Here is a 26,503-nt window from a genome sequence, read left to right on the forward strand (position 1 = left end):
CGGCAGCTCCCACCTCAGGCTGGAAGAATTCCAAGCTCACCTGAAGATGAAGTTTATCACCCATGTCTTCTGCTCCCGTGGAAAGAAGCTGTTTCGTACACAGGGTCTGTGGGCTTTATAAAAACTCAGGAATGCTGAGAGAATCCACTTATCTGGCAAAATAGAATCTCCTTTTATACAGTTAAATCACAGGTGGACTATTCACACACAAAATGAGCATCAGAGGAAGTGCTGGGGAAGATTAAATAAGCAAAGCAAATAGGCGCTTTTCTAGTGCTTCTCCTTCAGAGTCACTGTGCAAAACTCCCAAGCAGTAATACATCCCCCCTGCACATATTAACTGGTACTAGGGGTTGGGGAATCCTGCCTGGAGGGCTAAGCATAGAGAGTGTGCTGCTTAGACCTTCTTAGTGTTTATTATCCCATCTTCTAGAAACATCATCTCAATTTTCCTTTAACAAACTCTCTCTCCCTTGAGTGCACGATCGAGATGCTCAGGCGGTATGACACCAATTGGATCGATCAGCCTCTTCTAGGAATTTGGATACTGAACAGAGTGGCATCAAAATCAGAAACAGAGCCAATTCATCCCCACAATAGCTCCCCCAAAAGACTTTGCAAAGTTCCTGCAGGCTTGATCCTCGGAGTGGCCTGCTTCTTATTCTCGCCAAGGCTTGGGCATTCAGTGTCTCCTTGGCTCATGTTATCTGACCAGGGTCATTCCTTTTTGTTCGCTCAGGTTATCCAGAGTTGCTTCTGTGGCTTGCAACCAGTGAGCCTAACCTGCAACAACCATGGAAACCAACAAATCAGACACGTTTGGGTGAAGGTGTCCACGGGGCACTTTTAAAAAACATCTTGAGCTCGGTCAGACTCAGCTAATCCAGGGCCTCATGTATCAGATGATGAAGCTGAGAGATTAAAGGACTTTTTCAAGGCATCAAGTCAGAAGCCAGGCCTTCTGACACTTTCTGCCACCTTGCAAAATAGTGACACAGTCTCCTCTGATTGGTTCACTAGGGCACACAGGTAGGCAACTGATGCAAAATGCTACTTCAAAGACCCTTTCGATCAATTAAACAATGATTATTTATTGCAAGGCACTGTGCTAGGCACTATGGAGAGTACATGGAAGATAAGACCAAAGTCCCTGCCCTCAAGGAGCTTACAATCTAGTTGGGAAGACAAGGCATACATACAAGGAAAATTAAGTAACAATACAGGAGTTAAATTAAAATGCAAGATAACAGTACAAGAGATTTCCAAAAGTAGTACCTGATTAATTACTAAATGAGGGGTATCCACAGGGCTTACAGCTCATTCAGAGGAAGGATGTCACCAAGGACTGGAGTGTGGGAAGGCTTCACAGACGAGCCTACCCTAGGACAGTGGGGATTCAGGTGATAAAGAACAGTGGGGGGTATTTCAGGAAGGGGCAACCAGATGCCCAAAAGGCACAGAGGTGAGACCAAAAGCGAGCAGTGTTCAGGGGCCAGTGAGGACTCTGTGTGGCCGGGTACAGAGTTAAGCTGTTATTACATTAAGAAGGGCCTCAAGTTTAGATTCTATCCTTTTAGCAGCGGGGTTGGGGAAACCTTAAAACAACAGATAGCCTTAGATTAAATACAGAAAAGACTTAGCTAATGCAGAGGATCTATTCAAGTTTGATCTTCAGGACATTTATTTGTGGATGTTTGTCCCTCTCTACCTCCAAAGAGGATCTGCAATGATGTTTTCAGGGTTGTCAATTCCAAAGGAAGAGCTCTGGGTCAACTAGCTTTGGATCGTGACCAGAGACTTCTGAGTCCCTCTATGATCTTAAATTATAACTAGCACAAGGGTGAGCTCACAAATTCCCTGACAGGCAGGCAGGAAAAATGCTCCCAAAAGACAAGTATCTTTACAAATGACAGAATATTTATTAACAATACCTTTAAAAAGAGATTACATATGCTAGATCACTGGTAAATATTTACACTGGGGTTGGGAACTACCTGGGGTATCTTTTTTTTTCATTCATTTTATTATTTTGTTGATTTTTTTTGCATGTGATTTAAAATTTTGTTTTATTTTAACATAGAAGTAACCATATCAAACTAAGAAAGGAACACAGCTTGAAATACTGACAATATTTTTTTTTCCAGTTACCACCCTAGTTTTTACACAAGTGGAATCCTGATTATGACTTTATTGGATAAATATAGCTAGAAGGTTGAAAAGTTAAGGAAAAATGACAAATTACAGGCAAATTTGAGCTCTCTGAGAAAGAAGAAAAGGTGGCAGCGTGTCTACATGTGAAAATTTTTATAGAAAATTTCATTGCCTTTTATATGCACTGTTCCACTAGTGTCAGCTTACAAAACCTCCCCCATTATTACAAATAGTTCTTTTCATAAGAATACAGTTTTGTTGATATTGTCATTTTCCAGTGTGTGATTTTAAGACGTAGAAGATGAAACTTGTAAAGCAATGAGGCTACCTATTGCAAAACAGGAGACTCATTGAGATACCACACCATTGTACTAAAGATCTTTTATAGAGTCATGAAAAAAATTCTTTGTGGCAGCTAGGTGCTGAAATAGGAGAAATCTGCCAGACTCCATACATAACTTTGATTCAAAAGAAGGGCTCTATTATTAAAGAGATACACATATTATCTATAAGAAATTTTGTAAAGAAGTTACGAATCCATCAACAGAGAATTACCCTTTTTGTTGTTAAATGTACATTCAAGACAGATACATTTAAAGATAGTAAAATTATCTTCTATCCTTTGAAAGACATGGTTGACTCTATTAACTTTTGGTCTATGTTACTACAGGATATTTAACTTCCAATGTCATGTCTAAGATAATGCTACTGCTACAAAGACAATGTTAACTGAGTTGAGGGAAAAGAAAGTCTTACCGTAGGATGCTAAATTCAGGGATGGGAATATTGCACAAGGTGCCTCTTGGGCAAGTTAGTTTAGGTTTTGAGATTGCAGCCATTCCTGAAACCATCTCAGGTTGTGTTGAACAACAGAATTCACAACAGGGCTGGAAAGCATATTGTACGTGGCAAAATGACTTGATTCAGTACATTAGTCATCCCAAGAATCATTTCCATACAGCAGCCTTGAGTTACAGACCAAGTCTTCAGCTGTTCTGCCACTAGACCCTTATAAAACTGTACAAGAAATCTGCAATGTATTTACCAAGGTGAGTTTCCAACTCTGTCTTTAAAGGAACTATTTTCAAATAATAACCATATGATTGTGTTGCCCATAGCATTTTACAGCAGAGGAAAAAAATTAATATCTACATTTCATGTTAACTTTAAAAAAGTCTATAAAACACTAAATATATAATAAAAATATGCATATAAGGACATATGTAAACTGCTTTGGTAACATCATATTACAGATGTCTTCAGTGCATTGCAGAGTTTCCAAAGAAACTTCAGACAAAGCTAGATTTGCTTTGAGGAAGTACTGTAGAATGCCATTCCTAAAGAAGCAAAAAACATTTTTTTTTCCAGTAATAAGATGTACTTGAACAACAATATTACTTAGTACTGGGTGTCTTCAAAACAACTAGCTAAATGTTGCTTATATTATAAACAGCAAGTCCTTTAGAGAACTGTTGTCATAAACTGGACCTGGCTGTGAGGGAGATCATGATCGTACTGATGGCCGACAGCGTGCATGCGTTGGAAGTGGACGGCCCCGCTCCTCTTGCATAGGCATCTGGAGAGAGAAGAAATTTACTCACCTCGGCAACAAAGGGAGGCGGGGCCCCAGGGCTTTTGGAAACCGAAGAACTATCTGAAGTCTACTGGAAATCACCATCTCTTGTTGACTTTTTTAGTCTCAGTTCTATGACCCCCTAACTATGAACCTGGGAGCAGGTGGGGGACATCTCTGGATCTCTGTTTAAGCATCTGTAAAAGGAGGGTGTCCCCCTCTAACATGAGAAGAAACTTCAATATGACTGGTAACATTACTGATAAATACTATGGTATCAATGAAGCAGCAAAATAAACATTGACGTTCCCTTTCGAATTCAAGCTTAATGCCGGGCACAGAGCCACATGACATTTAATTCCTATAAAAAACCCTGAAGACCTCTGGTATGGTTATCACACCATTTAACTGCTAAGGAAATGGGGGCCCAGAGAAGTAAGATAAGTCTAAGATTACCCAGTTAGTAAATAACTGAATTGGGATTCCAACTCATGTCTGTCTAAACATACCTCTTTTTTTTTTTTTTTTTGCCCAACAAGATAATCTCAATCCTTTTAAAACTTTTTCTTATACATCTTACATTTTTTCACAGTAAGAAGTTACCAACTGTCATTTGAGGTTTTATCAAGATCGTAAGATCTCTGACCAACAAAATGGAAAACCTCTTGAGAAAGAGATCATGTTTTGCTCACAGTTACATCCTTATCATCTAATAATTTTACCAATAAAATTGCTTAAAATGTTTTTGTAATGAATTAAACCAAGAATCATCAGTCTTTAAAAAAAAATAATCCTTGCAATGATAAGCAAGTATGAAGTCAGATTTAAAGAAAGTGAGATAAATTAATCCCCAAACAAATTCTCATCTTGTGTTTTTTTTGGCCTGGAGATAATTTCCACATATCACCATAAATCTGGTTCCTTCCAACAGAAGTTAGAGTCCTCTTCTGATATGTAGAAACCAATTCTCCCCAGTGTTTTAAAAGACAAAAATGCCTTTAGTGTTTGTATGCAAAAAAGGTGCAGTAAATATAAACCTCACCTGGAAACTGGTAAATTACTCCTGAATTCGGAGCATGTCTTGGGGCAGCCTTGGTTTCCCACCTGAAGTCCTGTTCTATGTCCATTAACATTAACAAGTGCTTATTCAGAAGAAGGGTGAAATGACCATTAAACATTTTGTTTTCTGATTTGAGGCATCCAAATTTTATAGATGTAATTAAAAAGTCTTAGTGGATGCTTTACTAAAACTTGATATCAGCAAGAATACTAGACCCTTTCCTCATCTGAAAACTACTATGATGGACACTTGGCAAAGGGGCTGAAGCTCAGAACTCTGTAGTGAGGGTTGCCCATGATTTAAAATATCGTATCTCCACGGATGGCTTGAAAGTTCATATCTCCAGCCCTCACTGAACCCCTTATCTAGACTGTTAAATCCAAAGGCCAATGAAAATCTATACTTAGATACCTAATGGCAATCTTATACTTTTTATTATTGTGGTAAAATACACATGACGTAAAAGTTACCATTTTAAAGTGTACGATTCAGTGACATTAAGTTCACTCCAATGCTGTACAACCGGGACTGTAAGCTAGTTCCAGAACTTCTTCATCATCCGAATGGAAACCCAGTACCCGTTAAGCCACAATTCACACCGCTGGCCAGTCACTACCAGTCACTAATCTGCCTCTATGGATTTGCCTGTTCTGTTTTTTTTCTTTTAATTTCAAATAAATAAAATCATACCAAAAAAAAACCCAAAAAATAATATGCTGCTGAGATATTTGCAAACATAGTATTTGAAAACTAAGTTGAATGTATTTGGCTCAAAAAAGAACACACTCTTCAACAGTCTTTGTAAACAAAGATAATCTTGACTGTCTGTAGACATGTGCATTTATATACATATGTTACATACGCATGTTCAAAATAAACAGTGTCAAGTTCAAAATATTTTCGGCCAAAGACATTATATTGTGTCACTACGGACACGTTTCCAGAGCATTTTGAAGAACGCTTTGCTTGTTCTTCCTGAGTCATGCTTTTAACTTTCTAAGCTGTAATTTTGGGGTTATTGTAGATGCAAACTACATGGGTCCACATGGAGAAGCCTGGGTGACTGATTTGGGGCTGCTTTAACCTGATCTTTGATAGCCAGCTGATTAAATCAGTCAACACTAGTCAAACTGTCTTCTGCACAAAACTACCTGAGGCCAGCAAATACCAGTGGTCTGAGGAAGGGGGATGGTATCGTCCATTTTTATTTTAGCTTTTTTTTTTTTTTTTTTTCCGGGCTTAATTTCACCCTAGCCCTGACTCACTGGGAAGCTTAGGAGATAGGGCAGACAGGGAGAAGGGAGGCAAAAAAAGACATTCTTACTTGATATCTTTGGAATTCGAATCTGTTCACTGCTGCTGCCATCTCCTCCATCACTGAATGGCTTAATTTCTATTATATAATCTTCATCAAAAGGCAAAGAAAGCTCCACTGATGTTTCATTTGTTTCAATGACAGATGTGCTGCTTTGTCTGCTCCATCTGTACAAGACCTGCCAATATGGAAAGAACAGGTATCACCTGCTGTCCTCACAAAGGCCCCAAGGATGGAGCATTCCTTCACTTTCACCTCTGGGCACCAGTGAAACGCAGGGACGCCGAGGTTGTCAGGCTGCCCACTTGCATTTGGAAGGCTCATTTAATAGCGAGGGGCATGTCTGCAGCCACCACTGATTTCATTATGAGGAAAGAGTTTAAAGCGTTGTGCAGCATGGCAGCGGGGCTAGCATGAGTCTAACGACGTGCTGTGTGGCCTCATGTAGCCTCTGGAAGGTCAGTTAACACACATGGAGAAGGTGGATGTACAGAGCTCAGTTACACATGAGGGTCTTTGGCATGAGGGCAGACTTGGCTGCTGTGTGACCGTGGTCCACTTACTTTCCCGCTCTGAGCCTCACTGCCCACATCTGTAAAACAGGGACAATAACGCCCACTTTTCTGGGAAGTCTTTACAATTGCACAGGACTGAATAAAATGAAGGGCTCAAAGGAAGCATGTAAGAAACAGTATCTATGAAGCCTTAAAAGGAACAAAAGGTACAAACATACACAGCAAAGGTTAGAAGCAAAAAGTAAGGTGTAAAAATCAGGCCAAAAGTTATCATTATTATTAATCCTTTGGAAAGAGGACATTTCAGAACAGGGAGAGCATCTCTGAAAGACAAGTGCTATAACCCCCAGAGGACACTGGACCGCTTTTTCAGCTACACAGAAAAGAGGGGATGTTATGGGGCAATTACTCTCACTCTAGAAGTGTCTGTAGCTTCAACAGTGCCACTCATGTAGCTTCAACAGTGCCACTCTTTGTTCCCCTTCTTGGTTTCCTCTGGGTCAGAGACTAGGCTGGTAGTTCATGTGAAGAGATAGGCAACTAGCTCTCTTGAAAATACATTCACCACCTGGCATTGCCTACTGTGGTCACCAACAATTCCCACCAGGAACAAAAGATAAAGGCCCAGAGAGGTGCACCTGCCTTTCTGGATATGATAATTGTGACAAGAACTGTCCCACAAATACTTTCTGATGTTTACAATGAGCCAGGCACCCTATTGACATGACCATATTTAACTGCCACAACAACCTGACAGGACAGGCACGGTTATTCTTTTCTGCAGATGAGGAAACTGAGGCCCAGAGATGTCACAGAGCTGGTGAGTGGTAAGATGAGGGCTCCTAAGCCTGTACTCTTAAATCACCATAACCCATCATTTCTCTTGACAATAAAAAAAAAAAAAAATAGAGTTGGGTAACATGAATGGTTCTGGTCCTGGCTGTGTGTTAGAAGCACCTGGCGAGGTTGTAAAAAATACTGAAGCTGCAGGCCACTGGTTCTCAACAGGGGTGGGAGGGGGGAGGACCAGTTTTGTTCCCTGGGGCATCTGGCAATGTCTGCAGACATTTTCTGTTGTCACAACGGGTGGGTGGGTCCTCCTATAATGCAGAGGACAGGCCCTGCAACAGAGAATTATCCAGCTCAAAGTGGCACCAGTGGGGAGGCTGAGAAATCCTTCTCCAGCCTCGCCCCAGCCCTCCTCAGTCAGGCTCCATAGCAGAAGGGTCCAGGCCGTGACACATGGTTAAGAAAGATCTTCAGGGGATGTTCATTCAGTGAATCATGAATGAGACCAGCGTTCTCCAACCCGAGCCTGCATCAGAGTTGCCTGGAGGGCTTATTAAAACACAGAACACTGGGCTCCACCCCAGAGTTTCTGATTTAGTGGGTTTCAGGTGGAACTTGAAAAATCTGCATCTCTAACAAGTTCCCAGGTAACACCATTGCCTCTGCTCCAGAGACCACACTTTGAGAACCACAGGACTGGCTCCTCTTTCCCTAAGACCCACTGTAAATTCTGATTGGCTGAGGTCAGAGACATAGGGTTACCCGCCCTTCCACTGCAAAAAAAAATCAAACACAAGTGAAATTCATAAAAGTCCCTTAAAACGGTTTAGATCCCATTTGTTTCCTGGCATTTCATCACCTTTATTTATGTCTCTCTAATCCAAGGTGGAAAACACAATTTCCTTGAGGTGGAAAGATTCATAAGTGTCCCCCTTCCTTCTCAGAGCATCAGTTGTATCAAACTCAGCATCCCCTCACTACTGATCAGGCTCAAATAAATCCTGAGGCGCATTCAGGACTGTCACAGCATCTCATCACGGCCCTTCAGGAACATGAGCTGGCTGATGGGATGCAAGGGCACACCTGGCTTTGAGGACTAAATTGCTTCTTTGATTCAGCTCCGCCAGAGCACAGAGGATTCAACTCGTTTCAGCTGTAAATCCAAAAGGAAGACTTCCAGGAAAAAACTGCCCTTTTATCAGCATTGCTTATCAGTCTTCTAATGATGGGGACCCCAGTGGCACCTAAATAAAGGCCGGTAAAACCTTTATTTACACTACACACTTGGTTCAGCTGATTGACTTAAAGGCTGTGCTTGCATTTCCTATAATCCAGAGTGGAAGACACAGAGGAAGAGTGAATTTGTGGGAATCCTGATGATAGAATCAAACGTTATTGAATGCTTACTATGTGTCTGAACACTTTATATTCTATGTGCTAATATAGATTACCCCTTGAGGTAGGCACTGTTATTATTCTGATTTTAAAGATGAGAAATCTGAGACCTGGAGATGTTTAGCAATGTGCCCAGGGTCTCATGGCCAGTAAGTGGGGGATCCAGCATTCAAACCCAGGCAGTCTGGGTTCACAGCCTATATTCGTAACTGAGACCAGCTTGGCCACCACTGTGGGCAACTTGCTTCCCCTCTCTGGTCTCTGTCTTCATGAATGCAAAACAAGGGGGGTTAGATCATAGAAAGCTCGTGGCCCATGGGTAACATTTGGCCTGCATATTTTAACTATTGGGCCCTTAGTGGGTTTACATTTTTTTTTTTTTGAGTTAGATGTCAACATGTACAAACCAAGAAACTATACATGATAAAGTTTTGGGTTCTACTAAAAACTGGAAGATATGGCCACACTGGTCTACATTCCTGTCTGGCAATAATTGGCTGGAGCTGAGAAGCTGCTGCCTATGCTGGACCATCACAAGCTCTGTAGCTTATCACACTCTCCAGCACTTCCTATTGTGTCACATTGGCATGTATCTACCTCAGGACCTTTGCATATCCTGTTCACTATGCTTGGAACACTCTCAGAGAGCTGCCTATCTTATTCTCTCCTTTTTTCATGGCCCAATCGAAATGTCACCTCTTGATAGAGCCTTTCCCTGTGCTTTATTTAAAATAATGTCTCTCCTATCTATCCCATGGCACTGTTTATTCTCCTCACTCTGAGTTATTTCTCTTGGTACTACTTTATTACCACTTGATCTGTTTGTTTACTGATGGCAGGCAGAATAGCTGAGTGGTTAAAAGGTGGGACTCTGGATCCATACTGCCTGTGTTCAGAGCACAGCTCTTCAATATACTAGCTGTGTTAACAACACTGTACCATATACTTGAATGTTGCTAAGAAAGTAGATCTAAAATGTTCTCACCACAAACAAGGAATGGTAATTATGTGATGGGATGGAGGCATTAGTAAATGCTATGGTGGTGATCTTTTTGCAATATATAAATGTATCAAATCAACACACTGTATACCTTAAACTTACACAATGTTATACGTCAACTATATCTCAATAAATCAGTGAAAAAAATACTAGCTATGTGAAGTAGGCAAGTTACTAAACTCTATGCCATGAGTTCTTCATCTATAAAACTGGGGCTAATAACTGCACCTACTTCATGGGTTATTACAAAATTAAGAATTAAAACAGTGCTTGGCACGTATACTGACAGTATTTATTGAAAGGATTAAGCTAGCTGAATCCCTTTACATAACCTGCCTGGCTCTGTAGACAGTTTAGTTTGTGATACTGAAACCAGACGCTCTCTTTTTAGCTCAAGTATCATAAAGTAGCTTGACACTTTGTGCTGAAAGAATATTTTGCACCTTAAACTTTCTAAAGTCAACTTCTTTTTGAGACTATTTATGCAAGCAGAAATCCCACGAATCTCAACAATTTAGGTAGAAAACCAAAAATACACACACATACACACAGATGTACTATTTTTACAGAACTATATATATCCCTGAACATTAACATTGTATATGTAGCATTTCAATATCTATAACCAGTTACAGTGAGATTCCTTGGGATCTAAATGAGGATGTGTAGGGAGTCTGGCTCCTCCAGTCCCAGCCCTAAAGGGCAGGGAAGGAACTGAGTCGAACTGGAAATCAAAAGTCACAAAGGGCCCTTTACTACCACCTGATCTAACCTTGTTAATCCTCTTTCCTCTACTGTCAGCACATGTGGTTTCTGCAGCATTTTACACACTTCATACCCAGCCATGAGTGACGCTTCCTAAGGCATGAAATTCCCAACTCGGAGGTGCCACTCTATTTTTCATAGATATAGTTTAGCTCCAACGTGAAAAACCGTATTTGGGGGAAAAAAAAAGCCTAAATCCATGGCTCTTGCTGTGCTGTCTTTTTACTTTTTTCCTGAGATAGTCTGTTCTTTCCTTGATTTCTGGATAGGACTCTATCTTGAGCTGTGGTGTCCTTTTTGTTTCTTTTCTTTTTCTTTTTTTTTTTTTTTAAATTAAGTCTGTGGTTGAGCCCTTGTGACGAATATATTAAATAAATACATTTTGGATCTCCCCCATACCAAATTAGCCTATATCACCCGATCTGCTGCTCACATCTGAAAAGGTTCCATGCTGTCCAGTTGTAATTTGTTCCAATGTTTTATTCTAGCTCTATAGAAATAAAAAGTTTCCCCAATCCTCCGTGAAGCCCCAGTTCTTTTCTGGGAGCTGAATACTGCCGTGTTGGTCTTAGACTGCTTGATTCCACCACACCTGCCCAATTCTGTGCTGCTCAGGGGAATCTTCTACATGTCTGCAAGAGTGTCTGTTGAATTTAAAAATATATATATAAGAAGGGTCTCCTTGGAAAAGTGCTACCAAGACAAGCTCATATGAGAGTTTCTGAGAGGGGGCAGGAAGACAAAGAAGTAGCAACTAAATAATACTCATTTTCCAAGTTTTCTTCTAAAAATGCCTATAATCTTTTAGACCCAGTTCACTGAAGTAAAATTCAGCTTGCATACAGATCCCTGCCCTGTGAAAGCTGAGGGCACTCCAAGTCACTTTACTCAATGGCCTTCGGTTTTCACATCTGCGAAAGGAAGGGCTTTGGCTGAATGATCTTCAGGATTTCTTGCCCGACTAACATTTTGCTTGGTTCCCTGAAGTACTTTAGGCAGCTCCCTGCCTTTCAAATTTATTTCAGCACCAGCTTCAACATGAGCTTAAAATCTAGTAAGAGGTTCACTCATGGAACTTGTGCCCCTCCACAGGGACTCCTAAAGCTTTCTGAATTTTTGTTGTGTTTTCTCTCTCTGTGCTACTGGGCGACACTGGAAGCAGGGAGGAAGACTTTCTCGCTCCCGTTTTTTTTGTTTGTTTTTTCACTCTCCTCCTTGGTTTGGTTAAATTAATTCGTCCCAGATCACATCTGCATCTCTCTCGTGCTGTGTTCAGTCCCGGCAGTGTTAGCCTGGGTCAGACCCCAAAGTTGCAAGGTCTGTCTTCACTTTTGCCTTCTTTCTTTGCTTTCTTTGAGCCTACGCTCTCCTCTCTCATCTTCCAGCCTACCAAACCCCATATCTCTCTCTTCTTACATAAAACTGATCAGATGAACTCTTTCCCATTATGTCTCACTAAGAGACTAATGATTCAGGAGTTCAAGAAATGAGGGCTCCCTTTAATACCACCATAGTGAATGCATCCTTGGCTTGAGAAATCATGGGGACCATTCAGGCACTGTGCTCGTGAGGCCCACAGTCTGGGGATTCACAATAAGTCATCAGGCAATTACAATTACCTGAGAGGATGGAAAGTACTTTAAAAAAATCTGACAAATAGCGAGAGCTCTGGCCATCAGGGAAGGCTTCTCATCTTAGACCCGAAAGATGAGTGGCTGATTAAGGATGCAGATGTAAGAGGTGGCAGTCCCAGGGAGACGGAATAGAGATGCAAAGGCTCAGGGGAAAATGAAGATACTGGAAGATTTCCCCTTTAATAAAAGAGAAGTGCAGTCCCAGAAAGGTTACATGATTTACCTAAAGTCACATAATGACTAGAGCACCAAAATGTGGTCGTTTTTGCTCTATTCTGTAAGACCCTTCCAGAAAGTTTGCTTTTACAAAGGGATCCAGTGAAAGGTCTGAAGATTAGTTCTTAGGGAATGTTTCTCTGCTGGCAGAATACAAATCACTGTGCCACGTGGATGAAGGAAAAATAGCCCATAGCAGCGAGGGTTTCTGAATCCCTCTCTAATCACATCACCTAAGGCTCTATGGCCAACTATGTCAACTCCCAATTCCAGCCCTGGCTTTACTAACTGTAACTAATGACTGACAGCACTGTCACTATGCTACTCTCAACAGCTGCATCCAAAAATTTCACCAGACAGCAGCCTGCAGGCTTGATGCATCCTGCAGACTAGTTTTGTTTGGCCTGCATTGCCTCAAAGGTTGTTTAAAAGTAAAACAAAACAAGATACTTAAAATGCCCTTTAATTGTGGCACCAGGGCTACATCCATTTTCTTTTCTAGTTCTTTAAAGTCAGGCTAACATTTATGGGATCAGGCAAACGAATGTCCTAAAAAATCCTTGTGTATATGTATGTATATGTACGTGTGTGTGTGTGTGTGTGTGTGTGTGTGTGTGTACATACCCCTAACAATAGGAACATGAACAAAAAAGATTAACCATTAGTAATAGGGAGAAGTTACTACTGTTGATTAAAAATACCATCAAGACAAGCACAGAACAAAACTGACAGTAGAAATGTTTAAAATGTGGTTCTTCATGATTTTTTGGAGACCCAACCACAAGGTCTTTAACTATTTCTGATTGTCTCTGCCTGAGCCCGAAGTATAGACGATTCTCTAAATCCTGACCAGCTGTCATGGGCTGTTGACAAAACTCAGACCAAACCACTTTGGTGTTTGGGAGAAAGAGGCTGCCAGAGTGCTGTCAGGGAGAGAGAGGACAGGGTTCTTTTTTTTTTTTTTTTTGTGCGGTACGTGGGCCTCTCACTGCTGTGGCCTCTCCCGCTGCGGAGCACAGGCTCCGGACGCGCAGGCTCAGCGGCCATGGCTCACGGGCCCAGCCGCTCCGCAGCATGTGGGATCCTCCCGGACCGGGGCACGAACCCGTGTCCCCTGCATCGGCAGGCGGACTCTCAACCACTGCGCCACCAGGAAAGCCCCGAAGACAGGGTTCTTAAGATTCATGAGAACAGTCTGTCCCCCCTAACAGCAGGAGTAGGTGCCTCTGCAAAAAGAAATTACCCACTTTGTATCCTTTTACTTCCGACTCATTATCCAGGGCCTTCACTTGATCCCAATTCAGGATAATTTTGGAGTCCGATGAATTCCATATGATGTTTCCGGGGGGCTGACTTGGCGCTGTAAAAATTTAAGATATACGAAGTCACAGATTATTAAGTCTCAATGGATTCTGAGGAATATCTCCTTCCTAGAATTCGAGAGTGGAGGCAATTTAACGGGCTATTGCACTAATATGTGTCTTCAAGGTCACTAAAATCTGACGAGATACAGCATTGCAAATGGAAAAAGATTCAGTTGGTCGCCTAACATTTATAGCTAAAAGAAGTGGCCCTTCCCAGTGAGGAGAAAACATTGATCTTTCTGTCCTCCGGAGCAATGAATTTTGCATGGTATTCGGAAAGGTTCAGTTAAAATGCTAAGGTAAATCTGAATTTCCATAATGATACCAATTAGTATGCAAATGATCACTGGGAGGTGGGGATGGGAATGAACTTGGAATATGTTTGATGAATCTCTAAAATATTTCTGAGCAAGAATGTTCTTACGTGGCTTTCTGGTTGTCACGTTGACCGTCGCACTGGAGGGGCCTGTCCCTGCAGAATTATATGCCTTGACAGCTAAATGATACAGAGCGCTGCCTTTTAAGTTGGTGATTTTTGTTGATGTCTGATTTCCTATTGTTCGTATTTTTCGAGCATTTTCTTCTTTGTCGTCATGCCTCCAGTATTTTACCTGAGAAAATAAAAAGGAAGACCTTGGATGTCATACCTGTTGGGGATATCTCCAACGTCATCAGGTGATTTTTTTTTAATACAAGATTCTTATGACAGAGTTAATTTTCTATACAGCAAGTCGTAAGCAGAGCTTTCAGAACCAAGAGCTTTGTGCGTGCTGAGGAATCATCGATAATTACAAAGGCCCCTTTTTGTTCTTAGTTTCAGAGTGAGATGGTAAACTTGCACCGTCATGGTTGGGTACTTCTCCCTTTTTCCCCACCTTGTTTTGAGCCCAAGTGATCCTCGGTGTATCAGAAGTCAAAGCTCATTTTGCCAACCATCTTATACATGCTTAGACCTGCATGTATTTAGACAGAGCTCTCTGGAGAGTACCATGGAAACGGGTAATCTCACAGTGGAATGCTCAGGGCTTCCATTCACACTCCTTTAGAAACAACGATTCTCTACAACAAATGCCTCTAAATGGAACTTTAGGTCTTTTTCCCATCAGAGGGTGTCTAGAAAGTTCTCATTGAGGGGTAGGGACCCTTTCCCAGAACCAAGGCACCTGTCTCTTGCTTACCTCATACCCTTGTATCCGACCTCTATTCTTTTCCATGGGGGAGGCCCAGAAGACTTCAACATCTGTTGCAGAAAGACTTCTGGCAAAGATGTTGGCTGGTGCTTTGGTGGGTTCTGCAGATAAGTATGGAAAAAGTTATGACTCTATCAGCTGCATCAGAATAGGCTTCTAGATGCAAAGGCATCATATGGGCAAAAAATCAATGATTATAGAATAGTCCTTAGTGATTATGATCCAAACCCTCATTTTACAGAGAAACCATCATTATTAACAGCTGGGAGAGGATGGTGATGGAGATGGTGGTGAAGAGACTTTTTCAGTCTTTGGCTTCTACATTTAGGGGTAGGTGGAAGGGAAGTAACCCAGGACACTTAAGTATAAGTACCACGTTTCATAGCCAGGAATTTATTTAACACACATCCTTCTTAATTAGCATTTGTCCTAGGTGAGAGTCGTAGTCACTGGTTACGAAAATCAGACAGAAAAAAGGAGAGTCAACTGACTTGACTAAGTTTCAGGAGGGCCGGGTGACGGTTCAGTTCTGCACAGCCAGCTGCACGTCTTACGAGCTTGGCTGTACAAGTCATTTATGCTTTCTGGGCCTCAACCTCCTCAGCTGCAAAGGAGAGTCTGGACCCAGTCTGTCTCCTAAATTTCAGTTCTTTTTGCCAGATTTTTGCCAGAGCTGTGTACCACTTTTATGTAAAGATTTTCCTTTCAGTGGTCTTTCTTAATGAACAACTCAGGCATGTTGTGAGTTATAACACAAATGAAATCCTGGTTTTGATTTGATAGCTGTATTTTTTTCTGATGCAACTCAAATCAATATGTAAGTATTAAATAATTTTAAAGGTTCATCTAGTACGTTTACAGTCAACTTGTGTGTTCCCTCTGGAATGCACATTCTGTTCCAGAAAATGGTATACATGGAGACCCCTAAGGTTTTGTCTATTTATAACAATGTGTGATTCTATTTATGTGTGAATTCATTCAGTATCTATTAGGGGTCTGTGTGTCATACACGTTTCGACACTGGCGACACAGAGGTAAGAAATAAATAGCCGGCCCTCAAGAAACACACAAAACTAAAATTCAAAATTCATAATACATTGAGATGAGAATTATAACAGAGCAATGTTAAGACACAAGGAAAAAGAGAAGCACCTCACTCCGTGGGCCTGGGAAAATGAGAGAAGACCTTGGCTGTTTGAGTTGAGTTTTGAAGGATGACCATGAGGTCACAAGGTGGGCAAAGCAGGGAACTTTAAGAGAAGGTGAAGCATATACTAGGGGCTCAAGCTTGTTTGGAGAATTGCAAGTCCTTTGGCTATGGTTGGAACATGAAGTATGCAGGGAAGAGGGGCAGGAGTTGAGGCAGAAAAGAGAGGTGGGGGCTAGATCATGGAGGACCACTGAGTCTAAGGGGCTGACTTTTTTAATTGGATGGAAGAATTTATTGCATCTTCACTTACTCCCAAGTCAGTGACTCAACTTTTAATATGGTCTCATTCCGAACATCACCTTTGAAACAATGAAGGCAAGCTCCGATGGAGATGAAGGCCATTAGGAGGGGTATTCTGAGAGCAGGGATGGCACAGAGGCAGTGAAAATGAGTGAGAACCCCTAAACATGATAACACCAGAGATGACAATGAGAGCAATCACACTGCTCTGTGACTTACTCTATTCTTTAATAACAGAATAATTTTTGAGTACAATGTGATTTATGAAAAAAATCATCTTGAGAGGAAATACAAATTATATTTTGGCATTCACTTAAAGGCATAAAATAAAACAGAATTCTGTTGAAAGTAATGTGATAAATACATAGACATGAAGATCTTATATGGTACCTGAGATTCTGGTCCTTAGCAGTGGAATTACTAAAGGATAAGCATTTGTTTTTATACACCGTGGAGCTGCTATCTTTCTAAGGGACTGGTGGTAGATAATGAATCGTATTTTTCATAGTACGCTTTTCTTGATTCAGGATATGCCTTCAGTTTATGGGTAGAGTGCTAAATTGATTGTACGTCCTAAAGTCAACATCTCAGAATTGAAGCAACATCATACCTTCTTCTGCAGAATATACCACCGTGGTGGGACTGAAAGGGCCTTCTCCTTTATTGTTGAAGACGCCCACTTTAACCTCGAAGGGAGAGAAGGGATGCACGCTCTCATTCCTGAACACGTATCTGGAGGCGTCCGCGGAGGCCAGCACGGTCAGCATCCAGATCATTTTGCCATAAGGCCGGAAGGCCACCACGTAACCAAAGCCTCTGCCGTTCTGTAATTCCTCAGGGACCGTCTGGGAAGAAAGGGAGGCGGTCTTCAGAGGCTGCAGGACTTTGATGCAGATGCTACATTGTTTTATTCCACTCCCCACCCCCATACACGCCCCTGTGTTCATGCTATCTTATTGGGGGCTTTGTCGAGAGTCTTCAATTTGGGATTTGCCATCAGTCTACCAGAGATATTCGGGGGGGGGATTGAAGCAGGGTTCAAAAAAAATCAATGAAAACCTGCAGTGGAGAGCCTGGCTTCCTGATGGGGGAGACCCAGCTCTGAAACTGTAGGAAATGACTGTGGAAGACACTGGACAGTTGATCTAAAAAGCAACATTCCCAACATGTACCATCTAGTAGGATCCTTCCTCCAGGGTCACACGGACACTCATTGAAAGAGCTCTCACCAAAGAAGTGAGGACCATCCTGGCTCAGGCAAGATCTTCCCTCTCAGCCCGGAAGTGCTGGGCTGGAAGGGGTGAGTGGTTTCTCTCACTGCTGGGGCTCTGGTTAAATGACAGATTGGAACTTCCGCGGCTGTTGCCTAGAATCCTTCAAAATCATTGTGGACTCTTTCTGAAACTCTGACCTCCTGTCTCAAAATCAATTTTTAATAAAGTGGTGACTAACACACCTCTACGTGGGTGAAAAAACACTTTACACAAGAGGGCTCCTGCAGCAAAGCCAATCTTAGGAAATTGTGCTGGTACACGGAGTCTATTGTGGGCAGATGTTTTAAATCAATTGGCCTTGCAGTAATTCAGGAAAAAAAGAAAAACTGGTTTGCTCTAAACCAGCCTTCTTTAATGTGCATATTATACATATATACATTTTTTCTTACGTTCTCTTCCCTTTCATGATTGTTTTTCCTGTGACCAACTGAATTAAAACTTGACTCCACAACTGACGGGGAAGCGCCATCTTTCCCTGCTAGCCATTCACGCGACAGCGGGTGTTTGCACTCAAACGGATTTTGGCTGTTAAAAACAGAGAAGGCGACTTCCCATATACGTTTAACACAGAGTAAAATGATAAAATAGCCTAGGCTAATGTATGTTCCTTTCGTTCTGCGATTCATTTACCTCCCAGGTTATAACCAGTTCAGATTTGCTGCCTCCGCCTCCACTGACGTTAGCTGGGGTGACTTCGGGGACTGTTCAGGAGACAAAAAAACAAGTCATGTCAGGCGGCAAAGGCCAAGAGGGCCGGCAAGGTTGCCGGGCTGAGGTGACTCAGTTTAAACAGATCCTCGGATGCACACAGCTCTGAGATGAGAAACTGTATGGTCGAGGGTCCCGAAGCATCAGCTCGTGGAAGTGAAACATACCCAGGAAACTGCTATTAGTTACCTCTTTCCCATTCAACAAGAGGCACACCTGTTATCTGACGTGACTGAACAATGATTCAGCTCCACCCCTAGAGGCCAAAGTTCAGGGGGATGAGGAAAGGACTGAGGTTCTGGTTCTAAGGCTTGGGTAGGCGTTTATGAGCCACGTGGCGGTACACAAAGAAGTGATGATACACACTCTGCCCGTGCAGAGCTCACAATCTAGCTGGAGGGTGGGAGCACAAGCAGGATGATTCCAGAGCGATGTCGACAACCAACAACATGCGGCACAGACAGAACGGAGGAGTGCGGAGGCCGTCTGAAGCGCAGGCCGGGCTAACGGCTTCTCAGAGGAAGGTGAGTTTTGAGCTGGGTGTTGAAGGAAGTGGTGGACAGAGGTTGACCCCTGGCTCACCGTGCTTAACCTCTTTGACTCCCAGTCTCCTCTGTAAAAGAGGGCAAATTATGCTAGCTTCCCCCTCAGGATTGCTGAGAGGAATTCATTAAATTACGATTTTGAAGGGGAAAAGGAAGCATGGGGTTAGCTATAGTATCATCCTGTAAATGAAAGACTCCAGACAGAATCTAAAAATGTCTGGCTGGGGTATAGATTTGGTGACTGGGAATGTCCCCTTGGATAAAACCAACGAAGTACAGCCAGATGGATTTGTGTCCAAGAGTAGGGTCAGAGATTCCATTTGCTCTGGGGCCTTCCTCTTCCTTCACTAACATTTGGCCTCATCGCAGCTGGGACCTTCACACACACCCACACTAGGCCTCCCACTCTATGTGAGACAAATACAAGGGATGCAGGTGAATTTATGTTGTTCTCTCACCGTGCTCACCCAAGCTGCGTACACAGAAGCTCCTATAAAACTGCCGACCGGGCTTGCGTGAATTACTAGGATGGTCCTAATCTTAGCTTTTGGGAAGGGTTTATACCCTAAGAAGATTTACTGAACATTTCTGAAGAACTTATTCTTTGCCACTTGACATTTCTGTGAGTTGATTTCATTTGAAGTGTGGGTGTGCATTTGAAAAAATAATAATCCTGGTAGGAGAGTCTTGGTGACAAAGGAACCAGTGAAGAAAGACGTGGTGTTTGAGAGAACGAAGCAGAGTGTCTCGCCCAGTACCAGGGAACCCAAGGAAGAGTGAGAACATAACTCTGGATTGAAACTCACTGCTGGGACTCACAGAGAGAGAGAACAAGCTAGTGGTTACCAGTGGGGAGAGGGAAGGGAGGAGGCGCAATGTAGGGGTAGGGGAGTAAGAGGTACAAACTATTATGTACAAAATAAGCTGCAAGGACATATCACACAGGGGAATATAGCCAATATTTTATAATAACTATAAATGGAGTATAACCTTCAAAAGTTGTGAATCACCATATCATACACCTATAACTTATATAATATTGTGCATCAACTATACTTCAATAAAAGTTAATACATAAAAATAAAAACAAAAACACCAACAAAATAATGAAACTCCCTGATGGTAAAGCTGAGCATCTATTGGTCTCATTTCTGATGATCACAGTCACTCAGGGAAGGGTGGGCTAGCACAGAGCCTCGTTAGGGCTGAAGAGCAGGGAGATTCAAAGCCTTTCCCTAAGGAACAGGAGCTCCTGTATCCTTGGTGCTACTCACGGGCCTCTTCTGTCCTCCGCTTCTCAGAGGGCTGGCTGGGCTCCCCAATCCCAATCACGTTGGCTGCAACTGTGCGGAATTCATATTCGACCCAAGGGTTCAAACCCACCACAGTTGCTGTGAATGTCTTCCCATCAATGAGTTCTGGGACTGAAAGACATCAAAAGGTGACCATGTTTCATAGGATTCCATGGTAGGAAGATGGGAACTTCTATCCATCATCATCACCATTACTGTGTTCGGGGCATTGCTGCAGATCTGAGGGCAGCTGCACAAACAGCCCTTGCAGGGAGGTCATCCCAGGCCTCTCTGTGCCAGACTAATAAACTCAAATCACACACCAGCAGATGACAGCACAAAAGACAGTCTTCAAAGCCCAAAGCTACTTGACCGTAATCACTGTTGTTCTCACCTCACTTGTTTTTCAGCATTTACTGTATCGGGCTGGGCATATTGTTTAATCCTTCCAACTATCCTATGAGTAAGGTGAAATTATTCTCTTCATTTTTATAGATGAGGAAAATGTACCACATAAAGGTCAAGTGACTCGCCCAAGGTCATACTGGATTTGCACCTTTGTCTGACTGCATGGCTCAAGCTCTGTAACTTATTATAACAATGGAGTAATAATGTTATAAGTCCACACAACTACTGTTAATGAACTGTGTTAGCATACCAAAAGAAAGAATCTGTAAACATAAACGGAACGGCCCATGAAGAATAGAAAAAGAGTCAGAGAGGCAGAATCTGATAGTGTTCATCCAGCAGGATTTGGGGAAGGCCTCCCTTCACAGAGGACAGGGCCCCCTGCTTGATGCCACAAGCCATGGAGCTCTGGACTTGGCTTCTATGCTCACTGCACAACCTTTTGGGTTTTGAATTAATTGCTATGAAGATTTCCCAATGGGCCCAGGAGACTCAGAGGGACGTCCCCTGTGACAAAGCTGAGGCCCCTGTGACTAGGCTTCAGTGGCTTCTAGCCTCCTTGGGGCCACACTTTTAGAGTCCTTCCCTCCAAAGTTGAAGAAAGTGGGTTCTGGTGTCAGACAACCTGGATTCTAGCCCTAACTCCACACTCAGTAGCCAAACGACCTTGGGCAAGTTGCTTCACCTTTCCATGCCTTGGTTTCCTCACCATAAAATAAGGCTAATAACAATATCTATTCACAGTGCAGTTGAGAACACTCAAGAAAAGCACTTAGCAGAACATACGGCACATCATTTGTAAACCATCATTATTATCGTCATGAGAATCAGCATCTTCATCCCACTCCTGTCCTTCATTATATTTATTCAGCAATTTATTTTTTTTAAGTATCACAATCATTTCTGTATGGGGTCATAACAATTCTTATTATTCCCATTTAACAGAAGAGGAATATGAAGATGTATAGAAATCTGCTGATCAGCAAAGTCAGGACTAGAATTCTTATCTCCTTAACTTCCAGATTTTTCCTTTCCTTCCTAAAACGTGACTCAGAAGAAAGTCAATGATTCAGCTGGAAACACAGAAACCCATTTCAGAGGTTAGATAAGCTAAAATGGAAAGACCAGAAGAGTGTGTAACTTGCTTGCAATAACTACTTGTTTGTCCATATTTTCCTCAAACGAAACCTAAATAAAATAACAAAACGAGTCAATTTGGAGGTGTAGACAGCAGCAGGGATGGTACGGCCAACACATGTATTCTTTAATTTTACAAAATCTCATGCCTCTTCATGCCCAAATATATCCATCTAAAAAAATGGGCAGCAAGTCAAGAGGCTCCACGCAGCCCTTAGATACGGGTTTCTTGAAAGCTGTGTACAAACTTTACAAAGACTGTGATTAAACAGTAACATAATCCACTGCTTTTCAAAGTGCCCCACTAGTGGTACACATATGATTTTAGGCAATGCACAGAGAGATGATGCTTTTTATTTTTATAACTAATGTATTTTAAAATGTGTGTCAAAAATATAACACAACAGACCTACTATCATTGCAGACTTATTGCTTAGAACAAATTAACAAACAAACAAATATGAATCAGTAGAAAGAAAAATATCAAATAGTATACTGGTTGAGGTATAGGAAACACTGCCATAAAGTTTCATCTGTAGCTGTGTCTGAATGAGAACCTAGACGCCTCTCGGCTTCTGCCACAGAGCTGTGTCCATTCTGCTGAGTTTCAGAAGCCCCTGTGAGACACCAGCACCAGGCATCCAACATGGTACCTGTATTAACTGCTTGCCAGCCCACGGAGAACGGAGTCCTGGCTTGAATGACATACATGGTGATGGGGCTGTGGTTGTCAGGCCCGGGTCTCCAGGAGAGCTGAGCAGTGGTGTCTGTAATTTCATCTATGGCCACAGCCTCTGGGGGGCCTGGAGGACCTGAGAAAGAGCAAGACCCTCAGAAGTTGAGCAGAGTGTTCAAATGTCCAAGGATGTGACCACTTTGTTGAACGGGGCACTGACCTATTCAACTGTTGATTCATCCACCCACAGATTCATCGCTTGTCAATTACTTTTTGAATAGCTATTAGGAGCCTGGCTTTCTTCTAGGCTCTGAAACTACAGAGATGAGCGAGACGTGGCCCGGCCCCTTCCTTCCATAGCTTCACAATATAATAGGAAAAACCAGTAGGTTTACAAAGAATTACAATAGGATATTTGTTCTAGATGTCAAGAGAGAATATTGTGGTACCACCAGGGCCCAAATTCATTAATCCATCCATCATATAATACAAGTTCCTACTACGGGTTGGACACTGTTATCTGGGTAAGTGAAGACTGGAGCCTTCTGGAAATGGTCATTTCTACCCCTGATGATGTGAGCGAAGGTGACTTTAGAACTCTGGGGGTCTCAGTGCTGCTCTGTACATTCCAGCTGCATTGGAATGGCCACGTAAAATGCCAACACACACTTGCGTGCCAGGGAACTGCTGTGAAAGTGGCCTGTGTGCATGAGTCCCAAGACTGTGCCTTCTTCAAAGCGATTTCAAAATCGGGTTGAGAGTCGAAGGACCACATTGGCAGTTTCTGTAAGTTTCACACCTGTATTTTCCTCCTTCTGCTCTGGATGTGCATTGTTTCCGCCATTGTACTTAGACCATTGAAACGGGCGGAAATCAGTTTTAAATGAAGGCTTGTAAATCATAAAGAAACGGAGGGCTGGAAAGTGGTTGGTAAGCAAACACAAAATAACAGCAGAGCCAGAGCAAAGACTCAAAGCTGTCCTTGATTCCAACATGAAACGCTCTTAGCAGGCGGTTAAAGGCATTTCTAACAAGTGACCACCCGGGCAGAGAAGGTGAGTGTGAGGGACACATAACGACACAGCTTGTGTCCATTAGACAGGAGGAAGGAGATCCTCCTGGGAGGGATGTGCTGAGGCCCGGGACAGCAATCACATGTTCTTCCAAAATACTACGAGGCCACGGCGCAGGGGCAGGGAAGAAAGAGACCTTTCACAGAGTGCTGAGAAGTTAATGGCAATTTCTGGAAGTAACACTTTGTTCTGGGACTCACTTCCGCACCCTTTAAGTGATGCCCTAAATTTCTCTTTCCTTTTTTAAAAATCATTTCTTATAGACCCACAGATGAGACTAAATTTTTCTTCTCCCTCCTACTCCTGAATGAAAGGTCTGCAAGTCGGTATGCTGGCACTGATTAATTTTCCATAGTGACATTTCAGCATGTCAGTCTAATGCCACCTAGATAGAACTAAGGTAACCTCTGGTCTTCAGGACTCTTATTAATCAGAGAAAAGTCCAGAAGACAATATAATCTTTTTTTTTTTTTCTCACCAGCTTTCTCATCCTAGCATTCCCATCCTTTCTTAAAATAGATGCTCCTTCCATGGCCTTTAGAATCAAAGTACCACAAGGAGAAAAGTGTTCCTCTCTACATTCCTCAGTGAATTAAATTGATAGAGGAAGATCTGAGCCCACTGTTGGCAACTAGGAAGAAGGACATGAAGGGGTGGCATGAAGTTGGCCAAGGGGGGTAAGATGGTACTTTCACAGCGCGGTTTGCTGTTTGTTATGTCCCTGCTACCAGCCCCACCCAAGTGTAGATATGCTACACCCTGCAGAATGTTTACCACCTTTGTTTCGGGGAAGTTGGGTCTCTCTTTCAAAATGACAAAATGAGCAAATGTTTATCCTCTGAGCAAAGTGGTAACATGGTCTGGGGCTCAAACAGTTTGTGTCACAGGCAACAGCAGAGGGAATGCAGGTGTTACACCTGCATCCCTGTTTCTTTCTCAGGGAAGGGTGGCCTTTCTAGCTGCTGTTCGAGTGCTCTAGATTAAATAAAGTAGATATCAGAGAATCAAGGAAGCCAGAGACAAGACTCAAAGCTTTACTAGTTTCAGACACAAAAATCTCTTACATGTCAGTGCAACGCATACCAGCCTTGCCTCTGCAACACGCAGAAAAGCTGAAAGGGCAGAGCTAGGAGGAGGTTAAACAAAAGATGATGGTTTAAAATGGCATATTAATTTATTGGCTTTATTAACTGATCAGGCTAGATGTTCTCTTAGACCGCATTTGCAAATTCCTCTTGGTATTTCATGTTATTTTCTGTGAAATGAAGTATACAATATCATTTAAGAAATTCAACTATTACTAATTTAAATATTTATTAGTCTAATTCATTGGCGTTTAAACTGCTGATCTGAACATTATCCTAATGAAATAGAGGATACATTTTCAACAACAGAATTCTTCTGGTCCCCAGTGGGAAAGCAGACCAGCTCTGGTGTATTTTAAAATGGAAATAAACCCGGTCCCGTAGGTTATACTGTGGGTAGCTCTACCCAGGTTGGAAGTTTTCTCTTCTCTGGCCCTTATTCCTTCCATTATAGAAAGGTTTTTAAGGCGATTTAGAGGGGAACCAAAGCAGATCTGATGGAAAAGCTATTTTTCTTATTCTCTCTTGACAATCAGTTTGAGTTGCTAACTTCCACACACCTCCCCCCTCATGTTATGCCCACAGGACATAGCAACACTTTTTGTGGCTTCCAATAATATCTTATTCTCTGTGTACTCAGATTCATCCTGCCTCCAAATGTGACACCTCCTGTATTTGCTTGCACTCAAAATTCTGCTGGCCAAAGATTCCTAAACGCCAATAGTTAGGGTTCGAATGAAGGAGACGCTGGCTAAGAGATTATTTGGATGTTCTGATTCGGCTTTACATTTAACTTTAGCAAACCCCTGAGCATGCGTCAGTTTGATTCTGGCATGTACACTGGTTCACAAAGACTTGAACTTTAATTAAAAAAATAGTTCTTAAAAGTCCACTTACTGTTCCTTTAAACATTGGTTTGTTGAAGCTCAGTCAAGTCATTCACAGCCATTTGGATGAGGTGAGGCCATGTCTGTCATATGCAAGAGATTCTCACCAATGTCAGTTTTGACATCAACTTCCTGCGTATTGACTATATCCCAGGCAGGAACTCTTTCCTTCTAAAGCCATATTTTAGAAACTGGACAGAACTATTAACTTTAGGGGAAAAAAAATGGGAAAAACTGGCGATGATTTTACTTAAGCCACTGTTACATCAGTGACCTAACTCACTACAGTAAGTCCCCTACATGCGAATGGGTTCCATTCTGAGAGCGAGTTCGTAAGTCCGATTTGTTCCTAAGTCCAACAAAGTTAGCCTAGGTACCCAACTAACACAGTCAGCTATATAGTACTGTACTGTAATAGGTTTACAATACTTTTCACACAAATAATACATAAAAAACAAACATAAAAAATAAAGAAAACCTTTTTAATCTTACAGTACAGTACCTTGAAAAGTACAGTAGTACAGTATAACAGCTGGCATACAGGGGCTGGCATCAAGTCAACACGCGAGAAGAGTTCCTGACTGCAGGAAGGAGAGGAAGTGGGAGATGGTAGAGTTGAAAGATTGTCAACAATAGAAGATGGAGGGCAAGCTGCAATTTCACTCACGCCTGACGTTGATGGAACCCAAGTTTGCATCTTTGAAAGTTTGCAACTTGAAGGTTCGTATGTAGGGGACTTACTGTAATTTGGTTGAGCCCAGACGAAACAGCAAAAGGCACAGTTTCATCCTTCTTTAAGCTATTTGCTTTTCCTAATCTAAAGTTATTCTGTTCTAGTTATTCTGGTGTTGAACTCCAACACTATAAATCAGAGTACTGGGAGCATTTATAGGAGTTATTTTCAGTACAGAGTAACTGAATTTGCTCTGCACTTTCTGATCCCCTACGAGAAATAGCTGCACACAAAACTTCTGTAGACTCTTAACCACTGTTTACAATGT

At 42.1% G+C, this 26,503-nt stretch overlaps 1 protein-coding gene across 1 annotated transcript in view; it reads right to left on the reverse strand.

Moving 5' to 3' along the window:
- Positions 1-1,125: 1,125 nt before the first annotated feature.
- CNTN4 (contactin 4) overlaps positions 1,126-26,503 on the reverse strand; it is a 326,783-nt gene continuing 301,405 nt past the window's right edge. The window contains exons 13-21 of the mRNA XM_060163881.1: positions 22,435-22,593; positions 20,219-20,368; positions 18,322-18,392; positions 17,028-17,262; positions 14,956-15,068; positions 14,202-14,388; positions 13,661-13,773; positions 6,109-6,277; positions 1,126-3,727 (exon numbers count right to left, since the gene is read on the reverse strand). Of these exons, the coding sequence (XP_060019864.1) occupies positions 3,627-3,727; positions 6,109-6,277; positions 13,661-13,773; positions 14,202-14,388; positions 14,956-15,068; positions 17,028-17,262; positions 18,322-18,392; positions 20,219-20,368; positions 22,435-22,593 (1,298 nt within the window). The 3' untranslated portion in view covers positions 1,126-3,626. The remainder of the gene's footprint in view (positions 3,728-6,108; positions 6,278-13,660; positions 13,774-14,201; positions 14,389-14,955; positions 15,069-17,027; positions 17,263-18,321; positions 18,393-20,218; positions 20,369-22,434; positions 22,594-26,503) is intronic.

The sequence above is a fragment of the Lagenorhynchus albirostris genome, chromosome 10, assembly GCF_949774975.1.
Source record: "Lagenorhynchus albirostris chromosome 10, mLagAlb1.1, whole genome shotgun sequence".
NCBI classification, from domain to species: Eukaryota; Metazoa; Chordata; class Mammalia; order Artiodactyla; family Delphinidae; genus Lagenorhynchus; species Lagenorhynchus albirostris.